Source organism: Apodemus sylvaticus, chromosome 22 (genome assembly GCF_947179515.1).
Source record: "Apodemus sylvaticus chromosome 22, mApoSyl1.1, whole genome shotgun sequence".
NCBI classification, from domain to species: Eukaryota; Metazoa; Chordata; class Mammalia; order Rodentia; family Muridae; genus Apodemus; species Apodemus sylvaticus.
Genome location: NC_067493.1, coordinates 32,191,828 through 32,210,529, shown reverse-complemented (window position 1 = coordinate 32,210,529; position 18,702 = coordinate 32,191,828). Strand labels below are relative to the sequence as shown.

The 18,702-nt window shown below is 51.7% G+C and overlaps 1 protein-coding gene and 1 long non-coding RNA gene across 4 annotated transcripts; both read right to left on the bottom strand.

Moving 5' to 3' along the window:
* Positions 1 to 710: 710 nt before the first annotated feature.
* Positions 711 to 7,440, bottom strand: LOC127672363 (uncharacterized). Its single transcript, XR_007974977.1, has 2 exons — positions 5,537 to 7,440; positions 711 to 1,796 (listed from the first exon to the last, which is right to left on the bottom strand). It is a non-coding gene; the product is annotated as an uncharacterized LOC127672363 (long non-coding RNA).
* Positions 7,441 to 7,449: 9 nt separating this feature from the next.
* Positions 7,450 to 14,432, bottom strand: Trim56 (tripartite motif containing 56). 3 transcript variants are annotated; one of them, XM_052167454.1, is made up of 4 exons: positions 14,414 to 14,432; positions 11,200 to 11,277; positions 9,814 to 9,941; positions 7,450 to 9,673 (listed from the first exon to the last, which is right to left on the bottom strand). In XM_052167454.1, exon 4 carries the CDS (start codon positions 9,670 to 9,672, stop codon positions 7,468 to 7,470), a length of 2,205 nt encoding a protein of 734 aa, XP_052023414.1. In that variant the 5' UTR covers position 9,673; positions 9,814 to 9,941; positions 11,200 to 11,277; positions 14,414 to 14,432; the 3' UTR covers positions 7,450 to 7,467. The 3 variants fall into 3 exon arrangements, with proteins under 3 accessions (XP_052023414.1, XP_052023415.1, XP_052023413.1); XM_052167455.1 differs by lacking the exon at positions 14,414 to 14,432 and adding an exon at positions 13,749 to 13,891 and having other exon boundaries at positions 9,814 to 9,980; XM_052167453.1 differs by lacking the exon at positions 14,414 to 14,432 and adding an exon at positions 13,749 to 13,891.
* Between the last annotated feature and the right edge of the window lie 4,270 nt (positions 14,433 to 18,702).

The following is an 18,702-nucleotide window of genomic DNA, read 5'->3' as shown; positions in this document are numbered from 1 at the left end:
TCTGCATTCAGTCCCTCAGGATTCATTTGGCAAGTGCTTTACTCTGAGCCATTTCCCCAGCCCCTCTGAGGTACTTCTAGTCACAGCCAGCCACAGTGCTGGCTAGCTTCTTTGTCAGCTTGACACAAACAACTAGAGTCATCTAAGAAAAGGAATGTCAGTGAGAAACCGCCTCCATTAGGTTGTCCAGAAGGGAAGCCTGTGGGACATTTTCTTGATTGACAGTTGATGGAGCAGGCCCAGCCTGTTCAGATGGGCCTGCGTTGGGTTGCATAAAAGAACAATGGGGGGGGGGGGGGCGGCGGGCTTAGAGAGGATGGCTCCGGGGTTAAGAACACTGGCTGCTATTCCAGAGGAGCTGGTTTCAATTCCTAGCACCCACATGGCGGCTCACAATCATGGGGATCTGACTTCTGCCTCCGAGGGCACAATTCTTTTTCAATTTGCTTTTTTTAATGTGTATCGCTATTTTACAAATAAATAAATAAATAAATAAATAAATAAATAAATAAATAAAAGCAAACCGAGCAAGCCGGAGGGTGGGCGTGGGTGCATTGCTCCTGCCACCGGATTCCTGCCTCTGTGTCCCTTGACGATGGACTTACAAGCCGCAAGCTGAGATAAACCCTTTCTTTCCCAGGCTGCTTTGGGTCGTGGTCGGCTTTCTCACTGCCACAGACAGAAAGCAGACAAAGCTAGGTACCCAAAAATTGATCGACAAATGGTTCCAGAGACCTTTATTAGAAACAGGAGGTACAACATGTGCAACTCTAAGGCTTCACAGCATAGGCACTTGGTCCCATGGCAACGGAGGAGTGGGCGGGGCTGACCCTCAGGCTCTCTCCCCCGCCCGCCCCACTCTCTCCTGGTCCCTAAGATAACCAGCTCCAACTTCCTCTGCAGACACCTTGTGCTGCCTTCCCAAAGTTCCGCCTTCTTCTGGTCTTCTTCCATATATGCCCATCCTCTTTTTCTACTTGGTCACCGTGATATCTCACCTGGCCCGCACTTGAGGAATGTCTGACGTCACTGACCGTCTCTGCTCCACCATCTGACGTCACTGACATCTCTGCTCCAACAATCCCAGGTGACTGGAAGTCCCTGAAGATCTAACTTTTTTTTTTTTTCTCCATGGTTCACTTTGATACGTTAAGGGCACGGGTCAATTGGATGGGTCGATTCTGGTACCTTCTGGAGCGCCCACTTCCGGCTGCTCTCTCTGGCAAGCTTTGCCGCCAGCTCCGGTCAGGGAGCCTTCTCTCCCTACTTCCCAGGTCTGCACGTCCTCTCTACAACCCCCACTGAGAGGACCGCTTCTGCCTTCAACTTCCCTGCCTAACAGAGATGGCCAGGCAGGCACGTTGGCCCTGGCACCCGTCAATCAAACACTATCTAGCTCAGATCGCCAACATGACCCATTTCCTTAAACACACTTAAAAAAGAAACAACACTTCCCTTGGCCATCCATACCTTCAGAATTGTGCCCACAGGGATTAAGGAAATGATACTACTGAATAACAGACTCACCAGTGCAAGAACTGAATCTTACCCCACCTCCCCCAAATCCTATTTTCTCTAAACTATCCAAAGATAAATATGGCCACTCTGGCCATGTTTAAAACAAAACAAAACAAAACAAAACTTTCCCAAAATGTCAAGGGTCATTGGTCCTCGATCTGACAGCTGATTCTCAGCTGGCCTTGGGAATGGCCCTGGCTCCTGGCCACGGCACCATTGGTCCCTTGTGCTTCTGTGGTCCCTTGTATGTTTTACTGAGTGGCTTGTTTGTGTAACTTCTGCAAAGTAATACAAATATTGAATGTAAACTAACTGTGAGTTTAGCATCTCCCTTCATCTCCCAAGTCGTTCCCCGCCCCCCCAGAAGCGCTGGCTTCTTTGTCTCTTAAGCGTTTGTAGGATTCTCTTTCAGAACTGGGAGACTCCTCCCTCTCTCTGGTGGCACGCTAGGCAAAACCTCTCCCACCAAGTCATACCCCGGCCCCTCACTGGGGGCTTCTAGGCGAGCCCTCTGTGTCCAACCAGCCCAAACCCTCTTTATTTTTTAAAATATGCTTTCGCTAAGTTGTCAAGGGAGGACTTGAATCTGCTGTCTCTGCCTCAGTCTCCCAGCTTGCTGGGACAGCAGCCTGCACTACCAGCCCCGGCTTCATTTCTAAAGATCTCTCAGTGAATCAACACACACACACACACACACACACACACACACACACACACACACACACTCGTACACACACACTACAGGTTCCTGCAAACCTCTGCATCTCTGCTGCTACACACACACACACACACACACACACACACACACACACACACACACACACAAAACCGGCGCAGGAGCCCCCACCCCCAGTCATGTCCCTTTCCCTAAAAGAAGCAGGGCATCCCAGGCTCCTCTCTCTGCTTTTGAAGTCTATCTTGAGAGGCACAACAGTGCCCCCTGCTGGAGACTTCCCAGAAGCCACGATTTCTGCAGTTTGGCTGGCTTAAGGTTGTGGCATACAGAGTTAGGAAACCTTTGGTGTCAGAGCACTGTCTGATCCCCTCTCCACACATCAAGTCACTCGACATTCGTTTAATGAGCACCTACCTGTGCGACCGAGAACGCCAACGCACACACACACACACTGTCTGGCCCTTTATAGACAGCTCTGATCCCACCTAATTCTTTATTCCCACTACTTCGTCTGGACTGGTCAAGAGACTCAAGACTTCCAGAATGCTGGGAACTTCATAGCCATCCCATCACCTGTGGAGACCACCTGGTCTCAAAATAGCAATCCCCCTGCCTCACCCCATGTGCTAGAGTTACCAGTGTGCACTACCACATCTGGCCAACTAGTTAGTTATCCTTAAATATTATTTATAGAAGTATATTTTTTTCTTGAAGTATTCAAGCATATAATAATACTAACTGAAATAGAAATGTACAGATATGAGTACCAGCCCAAAATACCTCAAAAAGATGTGACCTCCAAAATAAATCATTGACTATTTACAGATTGGGAATCCATTGTCTGCCTGGCAACTCTTTGGCCACAGTCCCACCGGTCGCTGACATTACGCAATCAGAATCTGCCTGCACAAGGTCTAGAGGACACCAAGAGTCCTTTGCTGTTACTTTCCTACTACTTGGAGACAGGGTCTCTCTGAGCCTGCGAGCTTGGCAGTAAGCAGACCTCAGACTCTGCCCCCCACCCTTATAGCTCTGGTACATGTGGCCACACCTGGCTTTTTAGATGGGCGCTGGGGATTCGAACTCAGGTCCTCGAAAATGGAAAGCAAGCGTTCTTCCCCGCTGAGCTATCTCCCCAGCCCCATGCTCTCTTCCCTCCCCTTATGACGACATCACACTTTCTTCCACATAGTCTTCATAGCTGTGCTCCACAGAAGTTCATTCCTCTCACAGACCACAAGCTATTCAGCCGCTGCCTCACCACGGAACGGTTTCCGGTTAACGAAGCAGCCGTAAAGGTCTTTCTGCAAATATTTTTCTGCTACTGAATTATTTTTCCCAGAATGTATTCCCTAAAGGGGGATAAGTTTCCCCCCACCCCCAGTGCTAGCGACAGAACAAAGATCATGTAAGGTCTCTACCACCGAGTCACTCACTGGGGAATTCTAGGCAGGCTCTAACCCTCAGTCTGCCCTTGTTGGATTCTAGGGAGGCCGAGATTAACATAGTTTTACAATCATTCAAAAAACAAAATTCCTCCTGTGGCAAGTATTGCCAAATGACTCTCTGGGAGGCATTATTTTATAGTAGGAATCTACATGTTTCTTCAGAACACATTTGTAACTTTATCTTTGGCATATGCCAGCAGTTTTATTTGGTGAATTCTTTTCCATTTTATAAGTCCTTTCTCGTAGATACTTCCCCTGGGTGCAAAAACTATTTTATTATTTGTCCAGATAGGTGCCTTTTTTTTTTAATAACCAGTATTCCAGTATTTCATCTTTTCCTTATCAAATCAGAAATCTCTGTTATTTGTAACCTTACTGGCCCTTGTGTCTTCCCTTACGCTTTACGATGTATATATTTTTATATTTACTTACTTATTTTGGATCTTTTTGGTTGTTTGCTTTTTTAGAGTTTTTTCTTTCTTTCTTTCTTTTTTCTTTTTAGAGCCAAGGTCTTGTGTAGCCTAGGCTGGTTTTGAATTTGCTATGTAGCCAAGGATATAACCATGAACTTCTGAGTCTCCCACCTCCGCCTGATTGCTAGGACTGTAGCCCGTGCTATACCTGCTTTTATTCAGTGCTGGGGATCGAACCCAGGGACTGGGTATGCCAGGCAAGCATTCTACCAACTGAGAGCCACGGCCCCTCCTGTTTTGGAGAGTCTCACTATAGAGCCTAGGCTGGCCTTGAACTCACAATTCTGCTCCCACCTTCTGAGTCCTGGAGATTACACCAGGCTTGCACCTCTATATCTAGCCTTTAACATTTATATGTCATCAAAGTTGACCATCTGGACACTGGTGACTCCCTGCACCCGTTTCTACAAACCGGAAATTTTATCCAGAAAAAGATCTCCCTTCTCTATCCCTAAACTTCCATCTGGACTTTGTCCCAAAAGCCCCTGGATCCCCCCTCCCTCCCCCCCACACACACACACTGTTTCATAATAATCCCTACCTTAAATATCTCTTCAGCCTTATTTCTCCGCAGCCCCCTGGCTAAACACACGCTCTGCAGCCACCTCTACCATCTTGCAGCCAAAGACACCGCCACAGATGAAAAACACCGAGGCGACTGCGGCTCACCTCCTGCCATTATCTCCAGAGTTTTATGCCCTCCTCCTATCTTAGGTCCCCCATGCATCACTGGTGACTTCCCAAATTCTGCTCGCACTCCAATCCCATGCTGGCCTTTTGGTGCCTCCCCCACCCTTCCCATCACAGATCAACTCACTTCACTCCGTTCACATAAAGGCTAACATTTCTGAGAAGGGATTTTGCCAAGATAGCTAACAAAAAGCACAAACAAGATCCTAAGGAACACATAGGAAGCACAACCAAAGTGCTATAGAGATTTCACATCCTGTTTAAATGTCACATCCCATTTAAAAGCTAAATCCTATTTAACTTCAGATTGGCTAAACTGCCCGTTGAGTGGTTTTTGTGTTTTGCCTCTAAGATTATCGATTACAGATATCCATTTTTTGCATATTAAATTTCGCCATTCATCCAAGCATCACTTCTGCCTTCCCGCTGGGCCTGGAATGGCTTAAAAGGTCATTAAGGTGTCTCTTATTCTAGAGCTAAGGAAACACAGTTAAGTCATATGAACCGTGAAATAATGGAGTCGCTGGACCTCCCTAATCTCCGCCCCAGGCCCCGCCCACCCGGGCAGATGCAGAGACGGTGGGAGGGACGAGCCAGCGGCTCAGGGTGGGGGAATTCCGTGTGTCTCCGGTTAGACGGGGTGGGGGTGGGGGGGTGGGGGATGGGTGTGGGTGTGGGGGTGTAAGGTGTGGGGGCAGGTCAGTGGGCGGCTCGCAGTCCTCCAGTTTTACCTGAATGAAGTGGTCACCGGCCAGCGGGGTCAGGCAAGCTGGAATTCCGCATCTTTCTTGGGTGTCCGCACCTGTGACCTTGCTTTTGATGGTGGGGAAAGGGGCTGGAGCGCGTGTCTGGTCCTTGTGGTCTTGCCCTTGCCAAGCACGCACTCAACGTCGTCCACGCCCTCACCACAGTCCTGCCCAAACAGTGCCATCGAGATCTCCACCCTTCGCAGCCTGCAAGGGTGTCAGGGAATCCTCCAGACCCACCCTCACCATCAGCCAGGTGATGTCGTCGGCCAGCACATTGCTCGCAACCTCCTGCATCTCGGGCGTCACAGCCTGAGATCTGCTGATATCCTGGGTCTCTAAGAATCCCTGCCACGCAGGCCCAGGAAGTCACCAGGCCGTTCCTTCACCAACTCTTCTTACCCTGTCTCCTGCAGATACTGGGCATCTCTTTTGTGAGGGGACCCTTCCCCCATCGGCTGCTGTCTCCGGCTAACAAGGCTTAATCGGCACCGCCTGGGTCATATCATCATGGTTTCTGAGGGCTTCCATGCCTTCTGAGGACTCTGGAGACGTCTGGTTTGTGGGCACCGAAGGGCAGGACGGTGTGTGGTCCATGCACTTGAGGCACCGCTTCTCTATGGACAGGACCCGCGGTGTTGATGCTGGCACCTCTCAGTCACCATCTGGAAGAGTCACTCCCTCTTACGGTGGGCACCTTTGCCGATCCACTTGAGCACGCGACCAGAGGCGGAGCTTCTGTGGGGCAGAAGCTGGTACTATAGAGTTTGGAGAGGGTCCAGCTTTTTGTTTTTAATAGTCTCTGCATGTAGTCCAGGCTAGACTCAAACATATGACTCTCTTGCCTCAGCTTCGCAAGTGCTGGGATAACAGGTGTGTGTGCGCATGCGCGCGTGATGCTGCATCTGGATTTAATCTCACACCTATGACCTCTGCTTGTGCCTGCACTTACTGACCCCCTGACCTCTTGGATCCCACCCCTTACTTCACACAGGGAGTTTCTACTCCCCGATGGATTGGCAGAACGCGTCAGTGTTATTGCTGTCCCGAGATCTCTGGCCTCTTCTGACCCCATGTCCCCCTGTGAGAATGGCCAGTTCTCACCCTCTTTCCAGTATGCCTACCATATCTTGGCATGCACTGGGTCTTCCTTTGCTTGGAGGATGACTTATGCCATGTCCCTAGGATTTTCACCTGCTCCAAGGTTTCTTTTTTTTCTTCCTTTTAGGAAGGAAGATGTGCCTAGGAATTCCTGCAGGCTAGACAAGTCTTTTAAGACAAAGCCACGCCCCCAGCCCCTCCCTGGGGGATTCCAGGCAGGGGCTCCACCACTGAGCCACGCCCCCGGCCCCTCCCTGGGGGATTCTAGGCAGGGGCTCTACCACTGAGCCACGCCCCCAGCCCCTCCCTGGGGGATTCCAGGCAGGGGCTCTACCACTGAGCCACGCCCCCAGCCCCTCCCTGGGGGATTCTAGACCTGGGCAAGCCATGCCCCGACTCCTCAGTGGTAGAACCTAGTCACACACTCCACTATTGAGCCTCTCATTGGGGAATTCTAGGCAAAGTGCTCGACAGAGAAGTCCCGCGGCCCCATCCCAGGAATGGTTTTGAAGAATACAAATCAAGAATCAGGCTTCTAAATCTCAAGACACCTAAAACTACAGCAGCAGCCACAGCTGCAGGAATCACTCAAAAGCAAGCCGGTTGGTTGACTGCTGGCATCCGCTGTGTGCCTGAGGCGATTGTCAGCCAACATCGCTTAGTATCTTCTATCCCTGTACATCACAAAAGGAGCAGGCATTTTGCTGATTGGGAAAATGCCCTTGGCCACCTCATCCTACAGGTGGCTCTGCTTCTATTATGCCCTCCCTCCCTCCCTCCCCCCCACCTCCCCCCCAACCCAGCCAAAAGCCCCTTTAACTGTCAGGAAACCTGACCCTAAAGACATGGATGGTCCCATTACTAAGTGACACCACCAAGTATTTGCCATCTACCATGGTGGTTACCCGGGGCTTTTCCAGGCCATGGTACGCTGTTAGGAAGTCACCAAGAAGTGACCCCTTGGGATCCAGGATCACCACCTTGTTCACCTCTCGAAGGGTCAGAAAGATGAAGCCCTTCTTATCCACAGACACAGAACCTGGCTGGCAGCCATGTAACCCAAGGCCCTTGTACTCCCAGATCACCTGACCCAGCCCATCACAGAAAACCACGCTATTCTGCTGCCAATCTGAGCCTACGAAATTGCCCTGGGGGCTGGTGGTCAGGAACACCAGTGCCCTCTGACCGCGGCTCGCCTTGCCTCCGGGGATAAACCGGGTGGCCAGGCTGCCTTCTTTCTTGTATACCTCCACGTGGCCTGCCACACTGACGGCTACCCGGTCTCCGCATGGCATGGCGGCCACGGCGTGGCTGGACTGGGTGAGGCTCAGGGATCTGCGCCACTGAACTTCCCCCTCCGGATTGACAAGATAGAGCCTTGCATTGGCGGAGAAGGCCACTGCGTTCTGCAGGGCAGCCACGCTGCACGGGGAACAGCCCTCGGGGACCGGCACCGTGCCCCTGTAGTCCCCATTGAGGGAGAAGCGTTTCAAGACCCTGTTCTGCTCATCGGCCACCAGGATCTCCTGGGGGCCGTAGGGACAGAGTCCAGTGATCCGTGGGGAGCGCTTGTCCCCAGGCATCCTCGTGGGGAAACTCCAGGAGAAAACAGGCCGAGGGAGGAGGCCCGAACCTTCTAGGTTCGGCCTCAGGATGGGGCTGGGCTCCCGGGAAACGGACTTGCCCCTGCCTTTGCATTTTTTCTTCTTGTTCGGCCTGTTGCCCCTTTCGATGAGGACCTCGTCATCTTCTTGGAGGTTTTGGGCTTTGCCTTCTTTGGGAGTCAGGGGCTGGGCTCCACCCTGCCTCCCTGTCTTGGGTCTATCATCCTCTAGACCTTGGGTTTCATCTCCTCCTTGGGAACCAGCTCCGTCCTTCCCTTGGTCCTTCTGGGACTGTTTCGGCTCCTCAAAGGACAGCCGGAGCAGGTGGCAATTCTTGTCCTCGAGGCCGGGGTGGAGCTCCAGGTGGGGCAGCACACAGCGCGTGGGCCCAGACGTCCAGGGAGAGTCTTGAAGCTGGCGCAGGCGCTGTGTGATCGCTCCCTCGAGGGAAAGGATCTCGGCCTCCAGACCCAGGCTGAGCACTCGACGGGCAAAGGCAGCCGCCGCCTTGGCCACCTGCTCCTGGCCCGCTATCTTGGTCAGCCTCTCCTTGGTAGCCTCCTCAGCAGCCTCCACGAGGGCCCGGAGTTGTCCCAACACTTCCTGCTTCTGGGCCAGCAGGGACTTGAGGATTCGTTCAGCCGCCTCCTCCACCTGCGTCCCCACACTGGCTGCCTGCTCCCGAAGCAAGGCCAGGGCTTCCTTCTCGGCCACCCGCGTGGCCTCTAGCTCCACCAGATTGTTGTCCACACCTGCCAATAACTCCTCGAGGCCCGGCTTCCGGGAACGCACCGCTTCCACTAGGGGCAAGCAGGGGTGATCGATATGGGGGCCCAGGCGGCAATCCTTGCAGAGTAACTGCGAACAAGGCTGGCAGAAGAAGCACAGGGCTTCCCCCGGGTGCTGGGGACACTGGGACGCCTGGCGCTCTCGAGCCTCTTCGTCGTACCATCCGGCTCTGTAACCCACCAAGTCCACCACTCGGTGCTTATGGGTCTGCCGGGAGCAGCGGTGTCCATCGGCACAGGCCTGGCACAAGTCATCCGCGCAGTCCAGGCACCTGGCTGTGGCGGGTCCCCCGGAGCTCTTGCCGCCCACCAGAGGGCACAGAGCGCAGGTGGGCTTCCCGGAATGGACGTCTCCCGGAGCTCTGGCCTTGACAAGATCCAGGAGCCCATTGACAAAGAAGTTGGTCTTGAAGGCCGCCACCCCTTCGGGGGGGACAGGCACAACCTCCCGACACTCGGGGCAGCGGACCTGGCCACCGATGTCCAGTTGGGCCAGACAGTCCTGGCAATAGGTGTGTAGACACGGCAGAGTCTTGGGCGTGTGTAACTGCTCCAGGCAGATTTTACAGGCTAGGAAATCGCTGCTCAGAGCTTCTAGTAGGGTTGGGGAAGAGACTTTGGAATTCATGCTATAAGGGAAGGAGCAGAGGTCAGAGGTCAGAGGTACCTGGGCCAAGCCCCTAGCTTGGTCTTGTCTTCCCCCTCCCCCACCCCATAAACACACTTCATCCCGGCCCCTCCCCTACTCTTTCCTGGTGTCCACACTCACCTGGTGGTTGGTAAGTTCTGGCTTGTGGGAGGCACGGACACGAGGGGAAGGCCTTCTCTCTTCCACTTTGTCCTCTGTACAGACACTCGCTGAATGTAAACATGCAAATGCTGTAGGAAGTGCCGAGCCTGTGGGGGAAAAAAAGGGGGGCCCAGTAGCCTCCAGGCCTCAGAGATGGCGTAATCTAATTAGTAATCTACCAGGTCATGGGCCAAAGGCAGGGCTAGCCCAAGCCCTTCCCAGCTCATGTAGCCCAGGCTGGCCTCAAACTTGCCAAAGTAGCCCAGGATGACCTTGACTTTCTGAACGTCCCGTCTCCACTTCCGGAGCCCTGAGATTACAGGTGTGTGACAGACCACGCAGTGGATGTGGCACTGGGGAGGGAACCTAGGGCTTCTTGGGTGCTAGGCAGCCCTCTAACAAGTCAGCCATGCTCCCGGGGCCGTGTTCCTCGTGCCTCAGTCTCCTGAGTGCTCACGTTACAGGCAAACGCTACCACCTTCACCTTGGGATGGGTCCTGTTCCTAGGGCTCAAGGGACAGCCAGTAAGGACACGTAGGTCAGGTGCATGCAAGCACCCCGCTTTTCGATGTTGGACAGGGTCCCTCTGTCTGGGAGGGTGTGGGGGGGCTACTTCCTGTCCCAACTAGTTTTGAAAGTAATCACAAATCAAGATGAAGGCTCGGGGAGAAAAAAGTCCATTTCCTTCCTTTTGCTGGACCTCAGGGTCATGTAGATCTGGCCTGATTCCTGGGGCCTTCTAATTTTACCATTTCCTACCAAATGCCTTCTAGAATCGTCCGGAGGGAAGGTACTGTAGCCCCCAGCGCGGTGGCGACTAAATAAAGAAAGCTAAAGAAAGCTGGTAGAACCCTAGCACTCAGGAGCCGGAGGCAGGAAGATGCCTCAAAATTGAGGCTAGCCTGGGTTACAAAGTGAGATTCAAGACAGCCTGGGGCTACAATAGTGAGTTCGGGTTGAGCCTGCGCTACAGAGACACCCAGCCTTGAGAGAGAGAGAGAGAGAGAGAGAGAGAGAGAGAGAGAGAGAGAGAGAGAGACAGAGAGACAGAAACACAGACAGAGAGAGATAGCATTTTTCTTTTTCCCAGTGTTGGGAGGGAAAACTCGGAGTGGGGGTGGGGTGGGGGTGCGGTTGTCTACACTCAGGGAGTGTAGGGTTCCGGACACATGGTGGGAGGTTGAGGGGCAGGGCCTGGCTCCAAGCTGGTCCTCGCGGGCTTTCCAGGTCCCCTCTGCCCTCCCTCCCTTTCCCTCCCCCGGACTTTCTCACTTCCCTCCCCTTTCCTCTCTCCCCTCCCCCCAGCCTCGTCTTCCTGGGTCCTGGCTCTTACCCCCCTCCCCGCCTCCCCCCGGCTCTCCTTACCCAGCCACAGCTGATCTTGTGCTCTCCCAGCAGGGCCCGGGGAGCCCCGAAACCCCGCTACCGCCGGCAGTTGACTACCTGCGAGAGAAACAAAACTGAAAGTAATCTACTGTGCAACTTCCGTCCCCGGCCCGGGACAGCTACTCTGGGGCGCAAGCCCCGCCTTCTTCCCACCCCACCCTGGAACCCTCCCTCTCCTCCTGGCCCGGGCAGTAAGGCCAGACTCGCAGGAAGGTCTGGGGGGGGCCACAGGCCAGGGCGTCTGGTAGCCCCAGGCTCAAGCTGTCAGCTTGAGTGTCTGTTGCTAACCAGACGCTGCCCCAGAATCTGTTCTCTGAGTATGTTTATTGGGTCAGGATGTTTATGTGTGGCAAGGAATGACAGATGGGTGATTGGGCCAGTGGGCGAGGCTCCTCGTGGGTCCTTTGCTAACCGCTGAGGCTGTGAGCCCCAGATAAGGACGCCGTTTCCAGAGCTTAGCGCAGGCTTCCTGGAGGAGGATCTATCTAGAGGTGTATTCGAGGAGACCTCAGAGCATTTGGGGGCTTCCCTGGGGCAAGGGCTTTCTGAGAGCAACAGGTGTGGTGTGCGGAGTGGGGTGGGGGCGGGGGACTACAGAAGAGTGAGATCCGAAATCCTCAGCCTGGGTGGTGGGGTACAGTTGTAATCCCTGGGCTGGGGAGCCGGAGGCAGGAAGACCAGAGAGGTTCCCTGCTGGCCAGCCTCAGATACTTAGGAGTTTACGGCCCGTGGGAGCTACTGGATCCCGTCTGAAGGGAGAGGAACTGAGGGACATTGTTGGATGTCACAGACCAACAATCAATCAGTCAATCAAAATGAGGCCAGGAAGTCATTTGGGTGGTGTCTGACTTAAAAGCAACACATTCAATTAAAACTGTACTTTTGGTTTTCTTTCTTATGTATCTATTTAGATAAAGTCCTGTTGTGTAGCCCAGGCTAGCTTCAAATACAAGATCCTTCTGCCCCAGCCTCCGGAGTATCAGTATTACAGGTGTAATACCTGTAATACACCGCCCCCATCTTTGGATTTTTTTTGGCCTAGGGGGGAAAAATACTATTCTGAGCGGAAGGTCTGGAGAAACCACACAGCAAAGAAAGGCAAGGGAAACTAAGGTAGCACTGGGGTGACAGGCTGGGCTCACACTGGTAGAATGTTTGTCTGGCAAGCGTGAGGCCCTGCATCCCACCCACAGCACCTAACAAGAGTCTTCCCAGAACTTGGGAGGCAGAAGCCGTAAGATCAGGAGTTCGAGGTCATCCTCAATATATAGAGAGTTCCAGCCAGCCTGAGATACGTGAGACCCTGTGTCAAACAAACACAAAAGGATGTGGGCTTCAGATATCCAAATAACAGCATTAAAATAGCTGCGAAACGCCAGGCAGTGGTGGCACACCTTTAATCCCAGCACTTGGGAGGCAGAGGCAGGCGGATTTCTGAGTTCCAGGACAGCCTGGTCTACAGAGTGAGTTCCAGGACAGCCAGGGCTACACAGAGAAACCCTGTCTTGAAAAAACAAAAAACAAACAAACAAAGCTGTGAAGGCGAGATGGCTCAGCAAACAACGGGGTTTGCCACCAAACCCGAGGACCAGAGTTCAATTCCCAGAACCCACCTGGTAGCAGGGAACTGACTCTGCTGTTCTCCGACCTCCACACCCAGCCCATGGAACTTCTGCGCCCACACACATTCCTAACCAGGCTTAACCTCTGCAACGTGGTCAGAGAGCAGTGAACCAGGCTTGGACCCGGTCCAGCCCGCTCTCCCAGCTGGCCTGTGGTTTTCAGGGGCCAAAGCACACCCTGTACTATGAACTTTCTCTTAACCCCCCTGTGCAAGCCTTGTGAGCCATCGTTTTACCTTGCCAGCTTGTCTACCCCAGCGCCCCCTTTCCAAATGACCCAGCAATCTCATTTACTGATAAAGGGTGAAGATAAAGAAGGGGGGGTCCCTAAGAAGCCCCTTGGGTGGGTCCTCCTGGTGCTGCTCCAGCAGAGAGGGAATGCTGGTCTCCGTCTGGACTCCGTCTGGACTCCGTCTGGACTCCGCCCCCCTCCACGGTTACCTGGCAACAGCCAGGTAGGCCTGGCCCACTAGAAGAGGGGATGCTTGGCCCCTCCCCTCTGTCTTGCTCTCTTGTTCTCTCTTGGCCCCCTCTTGGGCTCTTTCCTTCTCCCTCTCTCCACATGGCCGTGGCCGGCCTCTCCTCTAGTCTCTCCTCCTCTCTGCCTCTACTACTCTTTAAACTCCCCTCCCCATGCCCTAAATAAACTCTATTCTATACTATACCATCGTGTGTGTGTGTGTGTGTGTGTGTGTGTGTGTGTGTGTGGTCCCTTAGGGGGAAGGGATGCCTCGGCATGGGCCCGCTGAGGCACCCCCTTCCCCCACACCTCTTCTCACTTCATAGAACATATTTTTCTTCTGCCTCTTTCTCTTTTTATGATCTCAACAGGAAACACACCCAGAGCAGGAGGACCTCGTCAGACATGCTGTCCTTCCCCTCCCCCCCCCCTTTTCTTTTACTTACGCAGGGTTTCTCTGTGTAGCCCTGGCTGTTCTAGAACTCACTCTGTAGACTGGGCTGGCCTGGAACTCACAGGGATCCACCTGCCTCTGCCTCCCGAGTGCTGGGATTACTAAGAGCGCACCACCGCCACCGCCATCGCCACCGCCATCGCCACCGCCACCACCTGGCTTCTCATTTTTTATTTTCTGTTCTCTCATTTCCGTCTTTATCCCTCCCCACCCCCCCCACCCCCGTTTTCGTCCCCTCCTTCTCCCCTCCCCTCCCTTCCCCTCCCCCCTTACCTTTCTCATTCCTATCCTTTCCTGACAGTCTTTACATAGCCCAGGCTAGCATGAGATTCAGGATGTTATACAGGCTTGAGTGTGGAAGTCTGGAATTACAGTCATACAACACTAACACTGTCTAGGCCTGGTTTGGGTTTAATGTGTCCTTCTTTTTACTTTCTTGAGTTGAGAGCCCAAGAAACTAAATAGCTATTTGAAAGGTAAATAAAAAATTTATCAAATAAAAAAAAAAAAAGAAAGAAAGAAACTAAATAGCTCAAGTGCAGGCCTCAGAGGACGACCTAGATGTTTTCCTCTCTCCTTTCACCACAGGGGTCCCAGGAATCGAACTCACATTGGCAGGCTTGGTCGCAAGCCCCCTTATCCACTGAGCCGACTCACCACTCCTTCTTTGTTCTTTTCTGAAATAAGCTTTTAGAGCTGTACTTTGTCCTGGAAGCCTTATTTTTTCTTCCTGCAGTCTGTGCTGACAGAATAAAAAAATGATAAAACAAATCACCATTTACTGGCTTATGGCTTTTGAGACAGGCTCTCCTGGAGCCCAGGCTGACCTCAAATTCACTGTATAGCAGAGGCTGGCCTCGAACTCCCGATCTTTCTGTCTCCAGCCTCTGGAGTGCTGGGGCTACGAGTGTGCATGACTGCTCTTGGTTTTGCTTACACGTTCCTGTGGTATAATCTTTCCTACCCTGGAGGGCTTAAAGGTGTCAGTGTGAAGTTGCAGGACGTGAATTTGGGAAGAGACTCGAGACTCACAGAACTTCCCTTGAGCTGACAGAAAGCCACCCAGGGCACTGCTCTCGGTCAGTTTTGTTAGCTGTCTTTTTCTTTTCTAGTTAAAGGAATTTCTTAGTCACGGTTCTTTATTCCGTGTGTGTCCATGAGTGTGTCCCTGCATTGTGTGGAGTTCGGAGGACAAAATGTACAAGCCGATCCTCTTCTTCGGCCCTGTCGTGGGGCCCAGGGGTCCAGATGCAGGTTTACCAGGCTTGGCGGTGAGGGACTGCACCGCTGAGGCCTTCACCGTGTATTTTTAATTTTCATTAAAATTAAAAATATTTTAAAATGTATTTATTATCATTTTTTAATTTACGAGTTATTAGAAGTATGCGATTTAGGTTTTATAGTGTGTTTGTGGTGTGTGTGTGTGTGTGTGTGTGTGTGAGAGAGAGAGAGAGAGAGAGAGAGAGAGAGAGAGAGGCCAGCCTGGTCTATATACAGAGGTAGTTTCAGGACAGCCAGGGCTACACAAACCCTCATATATGTACATGTGTATATGTATACATATATATAGCATATATAGATAGATAGATATACATGTACATACATACACATGTATATTGTTTGAGCCTATATAGTATCTTGTCTCATGGGACAGAGATTCACTGGAATAGGTTAGATTTTTCCATATGTCACAGAGTACATTTGCAGCTATTTATTTATTTATTTAATTTATATGACTACACTGTCACTCTCTTCAGACACACCAGAAGAGGGCATCAGATCCCATTACAGATGGTTGTGAGCCACCATGTGGTTGCTGGGAATTGAACTCAGGACCTCTGGAAGAGCAGTCAGTGCTCTTAACCACTGAGCCATCTCTCCAGCACTATTTATTTATTTTTAAGATGGTCCTTTATAGTCTAGGCGGCTTCATTATTTCTATGTAGCTGTAGTGGCTGGTTTTGTGTGTCAACTTGACACAAGCTGGAGTTATCACAGAGAAAGGAGCTTCAGTTGGGGAAGTGCCTCCATGAGATCCAGCTGTGGGGCATTTTCTCAATTAGAGATCAAGGGGGGAGGGCCCCTTGTGGGTGGTGCCATCCCTGGGCTTCTATAAGACAGCCGGCTGAGCAAGCCAGGGGAAGCAAGCCAGTAAGAAACATCCCTCCATGGCCTCTGCATCAGCTCCTGCTTCCTGACCTGCTTGAGTTCCAGTCCTGACTTCCTTTGGTGATGAACAGCAGTGTGGAAGTGTAAGCTGAATAAACCCTTTCCTCCCCAGTTTGCTTCTTGGTCCTGATGTTTGTGCAGGAATAGAAACTCTGACTAAGACAGTAGCCAAGGATGGCCTTGAACTCAGACTCTTCTGCCTCTGCCTGTCCAGGGCAGGGATTAGAGAATGGCATGTGTGTTACCATGCCTGACTTACCATTGCCTTTCTTAGGCAGTAAAGATGGCTTACTGGAACATGAGGACAAGTCTTACATAAACACGGTTCTTAGTCAGGCGTGTTGGCACACACGTTCAGTCCCAGCACTCAGGTCATCCTGGCTTACATAGTGAGTTCCAGGAAAGCCAGGGATGCATGGAGAGACCCTATTTCAAAACAAACAAACAAACAAATAAACACAAATGTTCTCTGGCGGGGGTGGGTGGGGCTCACGCTGGTGAGATGACTCAGTGGTTAAGAGCACTGTCTGCTCTTCCAGAGGTCCTGAGTTCAAACCTCAGCACCCACATGGTGGCTCACAACCATCTGTGATGGGATCCGATGCCCTCTTCTGATGTGCATAAAGTTAGGGTACTCATATCCATAAAATAAATAAATAAATCTTTTAAAAAAATGTTCTTTGGGGCTGGAGAGATGGCTCAGTGGTTAAGAGCACTGGCTGCTCTTGCAGAGGTCCTGAGTTCAGTTCCCCACACCCCATGGTGGCTCACAACCATCTAACGGGATCTGATGCCCTTTTCTGGCATGCAGGCATACATGCAGATAGAGCACTCATATACATAATAAATAAATAAATCTTTTAAAAATGCTCTTCATGGAAAAGGGATGAATTTTCAAAGAAACAGTGCTTTTCTCTATCTCCTGTCTGGTCTTGGTAAAAACATTTCACTATAGTTAAAAAAGAAACGGGTTTGGGGAGAGAGATCAGTTGCAAATGCTTGCTGTATAAGGATGGGTGTGAGCCGCAGAGCCTGGTGACTGACCTGGTGACTGACACGGGTGACATCAGGGCTGGGAGGCGGGGCCAACATGGCCACCCTGGAATATGCCAGTACAGTGAGAGGCCTTGTCACACAGTGAGCTAGGGTGGTGGTGGCACACACTTTTAATCCCAGCACTCCATCGACAGACGCAGGCAGGTCTCTGTGAGTCTGAGGCCAACCTGGTCTACAGAGCAAGTTCCAGGACAACCAGGGTTACACAGAGAAACCCTGTCTTTGAAAATAACAATAAACCAAACCAAAGTTGACTGATGGAGTTGACTTTCACATGACTATCCCCTCCCCCCCCACAATTGTGCACAGACACACACACACAGACACAGACATACACACACACACACACACAGAGACACACACACACACACACACACCCTCACCTGCAATCTCAGGTAGAGGCAGGAAGATCAGGAGTTCAAGGCCATCCTCGGCTATGTAGTAAATATGAGGCTAGCCTGGGCTAAAAGAGAGCAAGGCACTGGGGTTCACTCACTGGTGTCTTTACACACACAAAATGTATGAAGGAAGGAAGTGAAAGAAAGCCGGGAAGTACTAGAATAGACTGTGGTTGAAACTGCTGTTTTCTGACTGAGAGGAGACTCTGATCAAGAGCGAGTTCTTGGTGAGTGGGGGCAGGGGTTGAATAAAGAACATGATTGTTGTTCTGTTTTCTTTTTATACAGGGTCTCACTGCGTAGACCAGGCTGTCCTGCAGCTCACAGAGATCCCCCTGCCTCTGTGGGCTGGGCTCTCCTTTCAGTCCTTCCTGCCCCAGGGACAGGCCAGCTTCTGGCTTCACCCCGGGAGCTTGCCTTGCGGCTACTTCATCGACAATGCAAGTGTCTGTAGGTCAGAGGTCAACCCTGGTGGTCCTTTCTCGGGTGTCAACCATCTTGTTTTCTGAGATACGACCTTTCAAATAGCCCAGCCAGATAGATAGCCCAGGCTGGAGAGTCTCAGGGATCCACCCGTCCACTTCCCCGGTCACAAGGACAAGCCACCCTGTGGGTTCCAAGGATCAAAGTCAGGTCTTAACACTTGCCAAGACTGCTGCCCCGCAAGCTCTTCTCTTCCCATGGTGTTTGCTTTAGACTCCGGGTTTCCTCTGCCTCTGTATTTTCCTTGTTAGTTGGTGAGCTGAGCGGAGAACTCCGCCCGAGGCTGTCATTTGCTGTCAGGTGACCCGGTGCCTGGTGTCTCCGACCCACACCTAAACCCCAGCTCTCTTTAATTTCCCTGTCACGTGGCTTACCAGTGTGTGCATCACCAGCGACCATCATCACAGAGAACCGCTGCTGGGCCCTCGAGTTGGCTCAGCAGGTAAAGGGGCTTGCTGCCTAGAACAGCAACCTGAGTTCGATCCCCAGGACCCACCCGGCGGAAGGCGAGAACAAACCCTTGCAAAAACCCTTGCAAATTGTCCTCTGACATCCTCGTGTGTGTGTGTGTGTGTGTGTGTGTGTGTGGTGGTGTGGTGGCACGTGTATGCCCCTCTCCCAGAAGTAAATAAATGTGATAACAAAAAAAACAAAACTTTAAAAATATAATTACATTCTTGGGGCAGTTACAATGAAGATAGCATAGAGTAAAATGAACTCATAATGCTTATTTAAGGATTTTAAAATTTAAAGCAAATATCTAATAAAAAAGTTACACAGGGGATCGAACTCAAGTTTCATGCCCGGTGACAAGCACCTTTGTCTTTTAGCCCACGAAGT